Source organism: Camelus ferus, chromosome 4 (genome assembly GCF_009834535.1).
Source record: "Camelus ferus isolate YT-003-E chromosome 4, BCGSAC_Cfer_1.0, whole genome shotgun sequence".
Classification (NCBI taxonomy): domain Eukaryota; kingdom Metazoa; phylum Chordata; class Mammalia; order Artiodactyla; family Camelidae; genus Camelus; species Camelus ferus.
The window spans coordinates 3,824,359-3,836,032 of NC_045699.1; the positions used below are offsets into that span (position 1 = coordinate 3,824,359).

Genomic DNA, 11,674 nt, shown 5'->3' on the forward strand with positions numbered 1-11,674 from the left:
AAGAGAAGCATCAGCTTTATTGTTCATCTGTACTTAGAAAAGTGGGGGCCCAGACCCCCAGGGAGGTGCTACGGCCCTGCCCAGCCCCTGCTGGTGGAGGATGAGAAGCCTGGGTCAGTGGCCACGGCAGGCGGCCCACAGGGTCGCTGGTGTCGACTGTCCCGGGTTAGGCAGCACAGAGGTTGTGGGTCACCCAAGGTGGGCAGCACATAGGCCAGGATGCTGCTGTGCTGGCGGAGGACAGGCATCTCCTCAGCCCTCTGGAAACGTCCTGAGGTGGCCTCAGGCCCTTGCCCCCCATCCTCGGGCCTGCCACATGTCCATGGTGGCAATGACTCCACTGAGGGCTCTCCCGTTCTGCCTCCCTGGCCTCGCCACTCCACGCTCCAGGAAGAGGAGCAGCTGAGGACAGAGCAGGCCCTGTGCTGGCCAGAGTGGCCTGACCACGTACGGCTCATCCGGATGCGGTACAGTGTGGCCAGCCGGGGCTCTGGCGGTTTCGGGGAGCACCGCGCACAGTGGGGTGGGCCTCAAGGGCGAGGCGGCTCCTAGGTCTGGGCAGCTGCGGCCAGGCACGATCCAGGGACATCTGCTAAGAAGGGAGAGGAGAGACGTGAGGGCCGCCAAAGCCGGAGGGGCCTCCAGTCCCATCTTGGTGACCTGGCCTCAGTGTTGTGTCTGGCGACCAGCCCCTGAGCACTGGTGCCACTCCGACTCCAGAATCAGACAGCCCCACTCTGACCTGGGAGAGCCTCAGTTCCCCCTCCTGGGTCCCTGTCAGGATTAGAGGCCTGCCCCAGCACGCTCTGACAGGGGGCCTCGAGAGCAAGGGCTGGCGGGTGGACATGTGCCGTGGGGCCCGCAAGGTCTCCTCGCTAAGGCTGATGTTTGGGGAGAGTCAGGACTGTTTGGGGCACACAGCAGGTGATTAATGGCCCAGTCGTCATGCCATGAGTGAGGGAGCAAGCTGGCACCTCGACGGTTCCACGGAGGACAGAGCTAACGACAAACTGGGGCCAGCAGCTGGGCACCAAATTGGACACCAGGCGGAGTCAACAGCAGTGGTGTGTGGGCTAGTGGAGGCCTGACGCTCCGGCTGGGCCACACGAAGGCCTGTTCCCAGCACCCTGCCTCACTGCCCACGTGGTCAGTCTGGAAGGCCTCATATGTCCCTGACACATGGGTGCTTGCTGTGCAGGGACAGCCTCCTGTCCACTCTGCTGTGCTGGTAGACGGACAGCGGTCTGATTGTGGCACCCAGTTCTCCTCTGGGGCAGGCCTGAGGACCGCTGTGTCGTGCAGCCCCGGCCAAGGCTCCAGACACCGGACACACGACACACGTGAGATCCGCTGACCTTCTGCATCTGACTGGGAGAGCCTCAGTTTCCCATCAGGCTTGCCTGTATCTGACCCCCGACCAGGCTGCATACAGTAGGAGCCTACTGAGTGTGTTACAAGGGTCACTCGACCTCCTTGCAGTTCCTGCTCCCAAGCAGGGCGACCTTGGGCAAGTGCTGGGTCTCTCTGAGCAGGGGCAGAGGGCTGAGTGTGGTGTACGGGTGCACGCGACCGGGGTGCCCACCCTGCGAGGCCTGGGTGAGGGCAGATGCAAAGTCTCGGGGGTGCTGCACGAAAGGTCCCGAGTCCCCCAGGCTGGGTCCGCAGCCAAGCGGGGTGAGCGGGTGGGCTTGTAGTGGTGCAGACCCTGCCGGGGCCAGCCCTCCCGGCTCACCTGAGCCCCTACTGCCGGGGCGCCATGTCCATGACGGGCTTCTGGACACCAAAGGCAGTGATGAAGATGTTGACCACGACGATAATGAAGACCAGGCCGGTGGCCAGATTGTTCAGGAAGTCCAGCTTGGCGTGCTTGGCAGGGTTGTTGAGGTCGTACCTGACTGTGGGCAAGAAGGAGCAGACGCTGCCCAGGGCTGCGACACTGGGGGGCCCTCTTCTGTCCCCCAGAGAGAGACATGCCTGCTTTAATACACTACAGACAATGGGCCCTGGCCGGGGCCGTCTGCTCTCTGTGGCCTGACTGCTGCAGCCCCCATTCACTCCAGGGACAGAAGCGCAGGGGGGCCCGGCACCTGGCCACCAAGGGACCGGCTTGGATTTTAAAGCACAGTGTGCTGAATGGGCACAAGCAAGCACCTTTCTGAGCACTGGTGCATGTGCGTGGTGATCTAGTCCCCCGCACACCTACCGAAGGCCATCCTTATGCCCACTTTATAGGCAGGGAAACAACAGGTCACGCATCCTGCCCAAGACCTCACAGCCAGGCAGAGGTGGGGGTGAGCCCAAAGCTCTCGCTGCTCCTAGCCCTGACCCTCCCCTGGGGGCAAGGGTGCAGGAGGGGGCAGGGCCACCATCTAGTCCCTGCAGACCGCCGTAAGGACTAGAGGGTACACAGTAGGTGCCCAATACTTGTCAACACTTAGTATGGTTATGAGTTAGCTTCCTGTGCCCTCAGCCTGGGTGAGTGGAAGGATAAGACGCAGGGGGACCTCTGGGGGGCCATGGTGGGAGCTACAATTTGGACCATGTGTCCCAGTCGGGAGAGCCGGGGCTCCCGTGCAAACCTGCTCAGAACTGTCACGGGGTAAGTGACCCATCCCAGGGGGTGAGCAAGCAGAGTCGGCTGACCGTGGGGCCGGGGAGCCCCGGGGCCCTCCCACCACGGGGCCTCCCGCCCGGGCGCGCACCGAGGAAGATGAGCAGCACGCCCACGCTGATCTGCAGCGCCAGGGAGATGGAGATGAGGACCACCATGGGGATGAAGAAGGCGAAGCCGGGGCCCTGCTCCACGACCGCCTTCAGCTGGGAGGCGTTGGCCATCAGCAGCGCGACGTCCAGCATGCTCTCGGCCGCGCTCTTCTTGTTGGCATAATGGTTCATGTTGATGGGCCGGTTCCTGCCCCAGAGGGACGGCTGCGGGGAGGGAGGTGGTCAGCCCAGGCTCTGTGGCAGTGGGGCAACAGGCCTGGGCCCACCCTGGTGTCCCCTCCACTTTGAGCTTGGTCTCCTTCCCAGGTACTGGCAGGGATGTGGGGGTTGATGGGGTCAGCAGGTGGGGGCCCCAATGAGGGAAAGGGACGTGCTTATTAATAGAATACGAGGCCCACAGAAGGCTGTGCAGCCCCTGCAAAACCCACCCTAGGAATCGAGCCCTGGAGAAAGGAGACGAAGCACGTTAGCACGCCCTCTGGTTTTAGATGGGAAATACGCTGATCGTCCGCCTGCCACGGGCGGAGCCGTCGGGCAGCCTTCCCTGCGTGCCACTGCCTGCCCTCTCCTCCAGGAGGTGACTGGTGCCAGGCTGGGAGCTGGATCCCGGGTTCCTGCACACTCGCCCAGACGTGAAACACGCCTTCCTGGGGGGCCGATGCCTTCCAGCCGCCTCTCTGCTGTGCAGGCACACAGCCGGCTGGAGTCTACACTGGAGCTTAGCTTCTTCCTTCATTTTCATTAAAATTTTTTTAAAAACCACTTTGCTGAGGTGTGACTGACTCACAAAATCTGCACGTAACCAACGTGAACAACTTAAAGCGTTCGGCGCTAAGTGTGCCTCATGCCACCATCACCACAGCCAAGCCATCACACCTCCGAAGTCTCCTCCCACCCTCGTAGTATCATTATCTGTGACTAAGAACACGTGAGGTCACCCCTGCTGTGCCACACTGGCCACGACATGTCGCACAGTGGATCTTCAGGGCTCACTCTGCCTTCATTTCATGTTGATAAAACAGGAACACAAGTCACCTCCTCCCTTACCTCTGCCTGAGAACATCCCCAGATCGCAACGCCAGGCCCCTGTCACTCCCAAGTGCCCCCCGTGCCCCGAGGCTCCACCCAGAGGTGACTTCCCCGGCAGGACAGGCCCTCCTCTCCTGGGGCAGAGGCTGGGAGGGTAGGTAGACAGGAGAAGGCCTGCCTCCGAGGCTGGGGTCCAGGCCACAGAGACCCATCCTGGGTCGGGAGTTTGCCTCTCGGGGTGGCGGCTTCACTTGAAGGCAGTTGCTCTAAGCTGCCAGGCCTCCTCTGTCTACTGAGCCCATCCGCCCTCTGCAACCTGCCCTTGGCCAGGCCCCTCCCCAGCCTCCCAAGACAAACCTGTAACCCTCAGCCCTGGCCACGTGTCCACCGGTGTCCCTGAGCCACCGGGCCTCCTGGGGCCACCCAGGAGATCTTGTTTCTAGACTCATGAAAGATGCAGGGATGGGAGGTGGGGGTTTGAGGCGGGTAAGCCTCTAATTTCTGCAGCTGAAGATATTTCACCGTAGAAATTACACAGAAGCACAGTAGGGTGGGGTCTTCACTTTTACACTGCGTCTTTTTGTTGTTGTATGCACATAATGATTTAATGTTAGAATGGTTTCTTTGTTTTTAATTTTTCTGAAGTCTAGTCAGTTTACAATGTGTCAATTTCTGGTGTGCAACACAATGCTTCAGTCATACATGAATATATATATATATTCGTATTTCAATTCTTTTTCACTGTAAGCTACTACAAGATAATGAATATAGTTTCCTGTGCTATATAGTAAAAACTTGTTGTTGATTGGATTTTGTGAGAATCCTCCTATATTTTGAAGCGAGAAACACTCTGCCAGAGTTCAGTAGGTGTTCTGTGCGATTCAGTGGGTTTGGAGATGTAATTCTTGGTGTATTTGTGGCAGGGGGCGAGCTGTGAGTCTCTCTACTCCCCCATCTTGGCTCAGCCCCCTAGAATTACACTGTGTCTTTTAAAGTTTAATCTATAATAACGCCCAGGATGGAGGATGGGGACACAGGCAGCTCTGCTATCTGCTCTGCCTCCCCTCAGTGTCAGTTCTTAAGTAGCAAATCCACTTGGTTTAAAATTCTAGACCCAAGAGCCCACAGGGAAAGCTGCCTCCATCAGATCCAGGGCCTTGGCCCTGCTCTCTGGGAAGTTCCATGTGCAGCCCGGAGTCTCCTCTTTCTTTCTCCAAGTGGGGTCTCCCTTTTGCCTCTCCACACCAGGCCTACAGCTGCACTCACAGCTGGGTGGGCCGCTCCCCAGACCCCAAATGCCCAGGGCACACCGCTCCCTCAAAAGCACACAGGTTCTTACAAAGCAGCCCAGCTGGCCAGGCTCCCTCATGCGTGTGCTCCTCTGGGTGCAGCATCCTGGGGGCGCTGGCCCAGTGGTCACGTGCCCCTAAGTTTCATAACCCAGAAGTGCCAAATGTCTCCCCTTGAGGCTCATCCCTGTCCCCAGTCCCAGAGAAAAAGCCAGGTGCAGACCAAGTGAGAAGTTCCCGCCTTCTGGGGGCAGGGGAGCCATATAGACAAACATACACGAGCATAAACACACATATACACACCATACAACCCCCCATACACATAAATACCTAATACATATCTACACACACAAGCACACATGCAGATATGCATGTGTTAACATACCCACAAACATGCACACACCAGCACTTACACACAGATGTATGAGCACACATGCAGACACATGTATACACACACGGACATACATATATACAAAACACATGCACACATATACACACGTACATATTCATTAACACACATCCACACGTATGTATACACCCAGACGAACTGTGGTGGCTTCTGTGCAGGAGGGAGAATTCCTTTTTAATTCTGTGCTCTCTTGAACTGTTTAAATATTTTACGCCCATGCAGCCACGCGAGCCCTGAAATACAGAGTGACACCATCACGGCAGCGCCCCCAGCACAGGGAGCCTGTGCTGCGCTGTCCTCCACCTCGGGCGGTGCCCAGGGCTCAGCCCATCATCTTACTCACCATTCTGCTGGGTGCTTTCCTATAGGAAGTCCCCCTGACCTCACACCCACTTACTGTGGGTAAATTGAAGCGATATGGGGAGGGACCTCGTTCAAAGCCAATAGCAAGTGAGGGCTGCACTGGGATTTGAATCCAGGTTCCCGTGCTCAGAAGCCCTGGCAGCTGACACCACAGTCCCCTCGGGCCATGCAGAGGGGGGCTGGGGTCGGGCCCACCCTGTGGGGGCTGCGTGCTCAGAGGTTCCCCAGCCCCTGGGTCTAGCTGTGGGACTCCAGGATGGCCAGACCCCTCTGGGGCTCAGTCTCCCTCAAGTGCAACGAGGCCATGGAGCAAGCATGCCAGGGAGCCCTGGCGGGGTCTCGCTGCTGTCTCAGGGCCCTGAGTAGCAAGCAAGGGCCCCAGCCCTTGGGCCCCTCCTGGTGCAGGGTGCTTCCTGCCCGCAGATATAACTGCTTCCTGTTCCACCTGTGTAGCAATCAGGAGCACTGGCCAGAGCTTGCAGGCCAGGGGGTTGGTGGGGGTGCTCTGGTCGAGCCCCAGCGCACCACAGCCTGGTGGTGTGGCCTTGACAAGATGCCCCCCACCAGACCGGGCCTCAGTTTTCCCATCTGTATGCGCCAGGTCGCAGCCTGGGAAGCTCTACCACCCAGCAAGCACCCCCACTAACAGCGAGAAGGAGCACTGTCTTCCTAGTGTGCAGAGAGGGAGACAAAGGCTCCGTGGGGCTTGTCCAGTGGCAGAGCTGTGGGTGGGGAGCGGGCTACAGGGCTCACCTGCTTCCCCCAGGCCTGATCTTGGTGCCTCAGGCCTCCTGGGAAGGGGCTCTAAGCTGCGGGGGGAGCTCTGAACCCCACAAGTGACCACTGCATGGGTGAGCCCCGGAGGCTGCTGCCTTGAGAAGGCCACCTGGGTTGGAGGGCAGTTGAAGCCCACCTCTCACAGGTGTGGAGCCCGGTGGGTCCGGACAGGCCACCTGCCTGCCCAGCTGCCAGGAGCCATGCTGGGACCCTCCCACGGAGACCTCTGCCCATGACCTGGGCAATGCCCTGTTTAATGTGTCCCTGGGGCCAAGAGGACGTCCCTAAAGCCTCTCTGGTGGTCCCAGGAGTGCGTGAGCTCGAGGCTGCCAAATTTTTTTCTCCTAAAACCAGGAAGGAGCCTGTGTGGAGGAAGCTGGCTTCGTGCCCACTGGAGCCCACTCTCCGTGGGCAGGAGGCCTCATCCCAGCCATCCACAGGCAGCTTGCGGGTACCCAGGCCACCTGGACCAGGGTCACACTGCTGTGCAACCTGAGCTTGGACACGGGAGGGGAGTTGGGACAGAAGCAGGATTTGAAGCAGGCAGTCTGTGGCACCCAGAGCACCCAGTTCTGACATAACACATCCTCCAGTCCACTCCAGGCTTGGATGGGAGGAAACAGGGGCTGCCCATGGCCTCCAGCTGGGCCCAGGAGGTCTGGCCCACTCCCAGCCTCCTGCCTGCACACCCTCTGCTCCCCTGGTAGACAAGGGCTGGCCAGGGCTGTGGCCCACTGAAGCCCTGCAGGACCTCAGGGTTTTGGTTACAGATTGTGTCCAAACCTGCCTGCCCCTAATTGCACCACTGACTCCAAGCCCCATGTACAAGTACAGAATGAGGAGCCCACGTGGGAATTCCTGCCTGCCCTCCCCGAGCCCAATTTCACATCTGCAAGAGGAGGGACCAAGGCCTCCAACAAATCTGTAAGGGTCATCAGCTGCCCTGGGAGGACCTGGGGTGCAGGGCTTCCATCGGCACCACCCCTCTAGCATCCTCATGCCACACCACAGACCAGCAGAATGACTGGTCTGTGCCTCAGTTTCCTCATCTGTAAAATGGGCAGACGGGGACATAAAGGGGCACAAACAAAGGGCTCGGGGGCCCAGTGGCTGATCAGAGCCCAGCTGGTGCAAGGCAGGACTGGATGTTCTGCGCCACTTTGAAAGACTGCCTCCCAGAAGAACTGTACCAATTTGTAATTAATTCCATTAAAAAAATCCCTAAGAAGGAATAGAAAGTACTAGTCTCAGAAGCAGGGCTGCGTGAGCTGAGTGGGAGCCGGGGTGTGGTGGGGTGCTGGCCCACCGTAGCCACCCCTGCACAGGGCTCCTCCCCTTGGCTTCAGCGGGCACCAGCAGATGTGGGAGTGCTGGCGTCCTCACCTCTGGGCTGGGACCTGAGAACGCAGTGAGATCTGTTGTGGTCTGGGATGTCTGCTGCCTGATCCACCAGCGCGGGGAATGAGCTGCTACTGTGCTAGGCGTGAAGGCACCTGCCCCAGGCCATGCTGCCTTACACCTGCACCGCCCTCGCACCCTCTGCACCCCTGCCAGCCCGGAGAGGCCTCCCACTCCATGCCTGAGTTCCTGGCAGGAAGTCTCCCGTGGCGGGGCAGGCTTCCCTGCAGCAGCTGGGCTGGGCAGTCCCACTTCCTGTGGGCTCAGCACTGGCCAGCAATGACCCCGCAGCCACGTCAATGTTGCCTTTTAGAACGTAACCAAGACCCCGCTGGCCTTGGGATCTGCTGGGAAAGCAGAAATGAGGGGGAAAAAGCAAACTTCCCCTGGCAGCTGAGGCTGTGTACACACTCCTCCCTCTCAGGACCCAGCTTCCGGGCCCAGATGCAGGCCCCAGAAGCCTCATCCCACCCTATCCTGTCAGCTCCCTTCTGTGTCCGCCACTGGCTGCAGGGTCCAACCTGGCTGCCCCCCTGGCTGAGATACACCCTTGGGGGTGCCACATTTATTTTCACAATAAAACTGATGTTTACTATTCCTTCTGCTGCCAGCCAAAAGTGAGTTGACTTAGCAAAGACGCCAACTGACTTCTGCAGGGGCCCTAGAGCAGACTGGCCTTGCATGGAGGCCATGGTGGACGGGGCATGCCGTGGGGGACATCTGCAGAGCTCCCCCATTGCCCCGGCCCAACAGGGCTCATCTGCCCATGGGTCACACAAACACCTCTTCCCTGAGCCTGGCCACTGTGGGAGGTGAGTGATTCTGCCCCACTTCCCTGAAGAGGAAATGGAGGTTCAGAGAGGGTCTGAACTTGCCCGCGGCAATGACAGGGGCTCTGAGCCTGGGCCTCCCAGTCAGTCCTCCCGTGGCCAGGGGCACGCTGAGGACATAGCAGTGACCCAGCCCACACACTCAGCTGTCTGGGGCTCTTGCTCAAGTAGGGACACATTTGAAGACCCTGGGGTTTGCCCCTCTTCCCAGCAAGCCTTTCTTCCCGCCCTCAAGCAGGTGCCGGGAGCTCAGATTCAGGCCGGGGCAACCAGGAGGGAAGGCTGCAGAAGAGCCAGGTGAGGCACAGTGGGAGGGCCGCAGTGCCCTTTCCCAGCCCCTGTCTGGGCATCACCTTTGGGAGAGGGTCTCCTGTGGTAGGTGGGAATATTAACAATACTGTGTCCAGTCTCCAACACTTCACGCACATCAGCCCATTTAATCCTCGGCACAACCCTCTGAGGGAAGCACTGCTCTCATCCCATTTCACAGATGAGAAACTGAGGCACAGAATGATGTGCCCAAGAACACAGTGAGGCAGGTCCTGAGGGTGGGAAGGGGAAGGCGGAGGCTGGAGAGCAGTGTTGGGTGGGCCTGGGCCCCAGGCAGGGTGAGCAAGGCGGCCTTCAGTACTGACTATCTCTCCCCAGGCCTCCCTGCCTGTGACTGGAGTCCCCCTGGAAAAACGCGTTCACTCTCACACAGGCCCCCAGCCCCTCCATGGCCTCCACGCTTCCCAAGGCACAACCTCACATACCTCCTCCTCCCCAGCCCCGGGGTGCTTGATGGTCCAGCCCCTGGGCCTTTCTCCCACTGTTCCCGCTGCCTGGGATGCCCTTTCACACAGCGCAGGGGCCATACCCACACCTCATTCCAGTCCTCCAGGGCTCAGTGCCAAGGCTGGTCTTAGCTCTCAGATGGAGTCTGAGTGTTATAGAGCTGCGTTGCGCACAACCAGTCCCAAAGCCAATGCATTGAGCAGAGCAGGCATGGAGTGGAGGGTGCAGCCAAAGGCTGGGAGGTGAGCAGGATCCCTTCCTTTCAAACCAGCTTCCAAGCCACTAGGCCCATGTGTAACCTGATGTGCAACCCCCATATCTCCGAATGCAGGCCCGGGTCATCTGCTCTTCCTTTTCAGATCACGGATAGGAGAGAGAGAGCAGAGAGGTGAAGCAGCCTCCCCAAGGACACACAGCTCACTATTCCAAAGTGCTCACAAACCAGGGAAAGGCCACACAAAGGCTCTTCTTAGTTCTCAGTTTCCTCATCTCTAACCCAGGGATAAACCCGGGGCTGTCAGGCTTTACTGAAGGGCGGGCACGATGGCTGGGGCCCTGGAAAAGCAGTGCTCGGCATAGAGAAGAATGGAGAGGATTATTCAGTAGGGCCAGGGACACATGGGAGGGCCCGTTCCCCCAGTCCAGGGCCTGCCTTCCCCACCTGTTCTTCCCCACCCCCTAAGTATGGCCTGACACCACAGCATCGCCGAGGACTGGTCACCCACACCTAGGCAGTCTCTGCCCAAGTCTGGCTCACATGGCTGAGAGGCCATGGTCCCTGCCCCCACCCCCAGGGGGTCAGAAACTGAAGGAATGTCCAAAGTCAACAAGTTACCAGAGGGCGGTGCCCAGGACCGCACCACAAACAGAGGCCCTGGGGAAGTGCTGGTCCCAGGCAAAGCCAGTTAGGAACCGCTATTTTGGCCCTGTCCCAGCAGTGGGACAGGACCCCAGGGCAGAAGGGTACTAGCTCTAATATGGGACCGTTGCCGGGACCTGCCCCATGCCCATGATGCTCTGAGGCCAGCAGGGCAGGCTCTGGACAGGCCGCGGGGACCTGCGAGTGGAGAGAGGAGAGGGGGCCACAGCGGCCCCAGGTTTCCCCATCAGGGCATGCACAAGATTGTGCGGTCGCCGTGGACACCGTGGGTGACGTAACTGTCTGCCCGCTGCTGGCCCGGGGCCCAGAAGCCGGGATCCTCTCCACCCAGTCCAGGCGCACAACGAACCGGAGGAGATGCAGAGTTGGAAGGTGGTGTGGGAGTCCCGGAAGGCAGGGGCCCGCCGAGGGGCGGGGAAAGGTGGCGCCCAAGCCCCTTGGCTGTGCAGCTCGGTGTGGGCAGTACCTACCCCGGCCCGCGCAGGGCAGCCCGCCAACCCGCCCGCGCCCCCGCTCACCTGTCAGGGTGGCCGGCGTCCCCAGCGGCACCGCTGGGTCCTCCAACCCCGCAGGTAGGGGGCGGGACGCACAGGCAGCGGTGACCACCGCCACCCTCAGGGCGGACGCTGCGCCCGGTTGGCGCCCATAGGTGCCCGGGAGCCTCCGGCGCGGGGCCCAGAGAAGGCGGGCGCCGGCCAAGGTCGCACAGCGGCGCAGGGGGAAGGAGGTGCTTACCGAGGCATCAGGGGGGCCGGGCGAGCCCGGGTGCAGGTCGCCGTTGAGCTCGTACTCCTCTGGGCGCGAGTCCATGGTGCGGCCGCCGGGCAGCCTCACTCGGGGTCTCAACTCGGCTGGCGCCTCAGCTACCGAGACTCCGCTGCGCGCCCGGCCGGCCCCGCCCCCGGCCGGCCCCCACCACGCCCCCGGCCCGCCCTGCGCGCGCAGCGCCCTCAGGCCCCGCCCCCAGCCGGGGCCCGTAGACCCCGCCAGCCGGACGTCGAAGTCAGGTCTCTCTTCCCGCACGGACTGCGGGGGCCGCAGGACCCCGCGCTGCATCTCGGCTCTCTCACACCCCAGACCTCGCGTGTTCGTGGGCAAGGCACGTCGCCCTCTGTGCTCCTGTCCTGGACACTTTTAATCTATAAAACGAGGCCAAGAACCAGCCTTTGCCTGGCTGCTTTGCTAATTGACGCACCAG

At 60.4% G+C, this 11,674-nt stretch overlaps 1 protein-coding gene across 2 annotated transcripts; it reads right to left on the bottom strand.

The window, feature by feature from the left end:
* Positions 1 to 11,389, bottom strand: NINJ1 (ninjurin 1). Of its 2 annotated transcripts, none has more exons than XM_032477420.1 (4): positions 11,212 to 11,389; positions 2,703 to 2,928; positions 1,733 to 1,895; positions 1 to 592 (listed from the first exon to the last, which is right to left on the bottom strand). In XM_032477420.1, the coding sequence occupies exons 1-3, from the start codon at positions 11,284 to 11,286 to the stop codon at positions 1,741 to 1,743; spliced, it is 456 nt and encodes a 151-aa protein (XP_032333311.1). In that variant the 5' UTR covers positions 11,287 to 11,389; the 3' UTR covers positions 1 to 592; positions 1,733 to 1,740. The 2 variants fall into 2 exon arrangements, with proteins under 2 accessions (XP_032333311.1, XP_032333310.1); XM_032477419.1 differs by having other exon boundaries at positions 1 to 589; positions 11,212 to 11,388.
* Between the last annotated feature and the right edge of the window lie 285 nt (positions 11,390 to 11,674).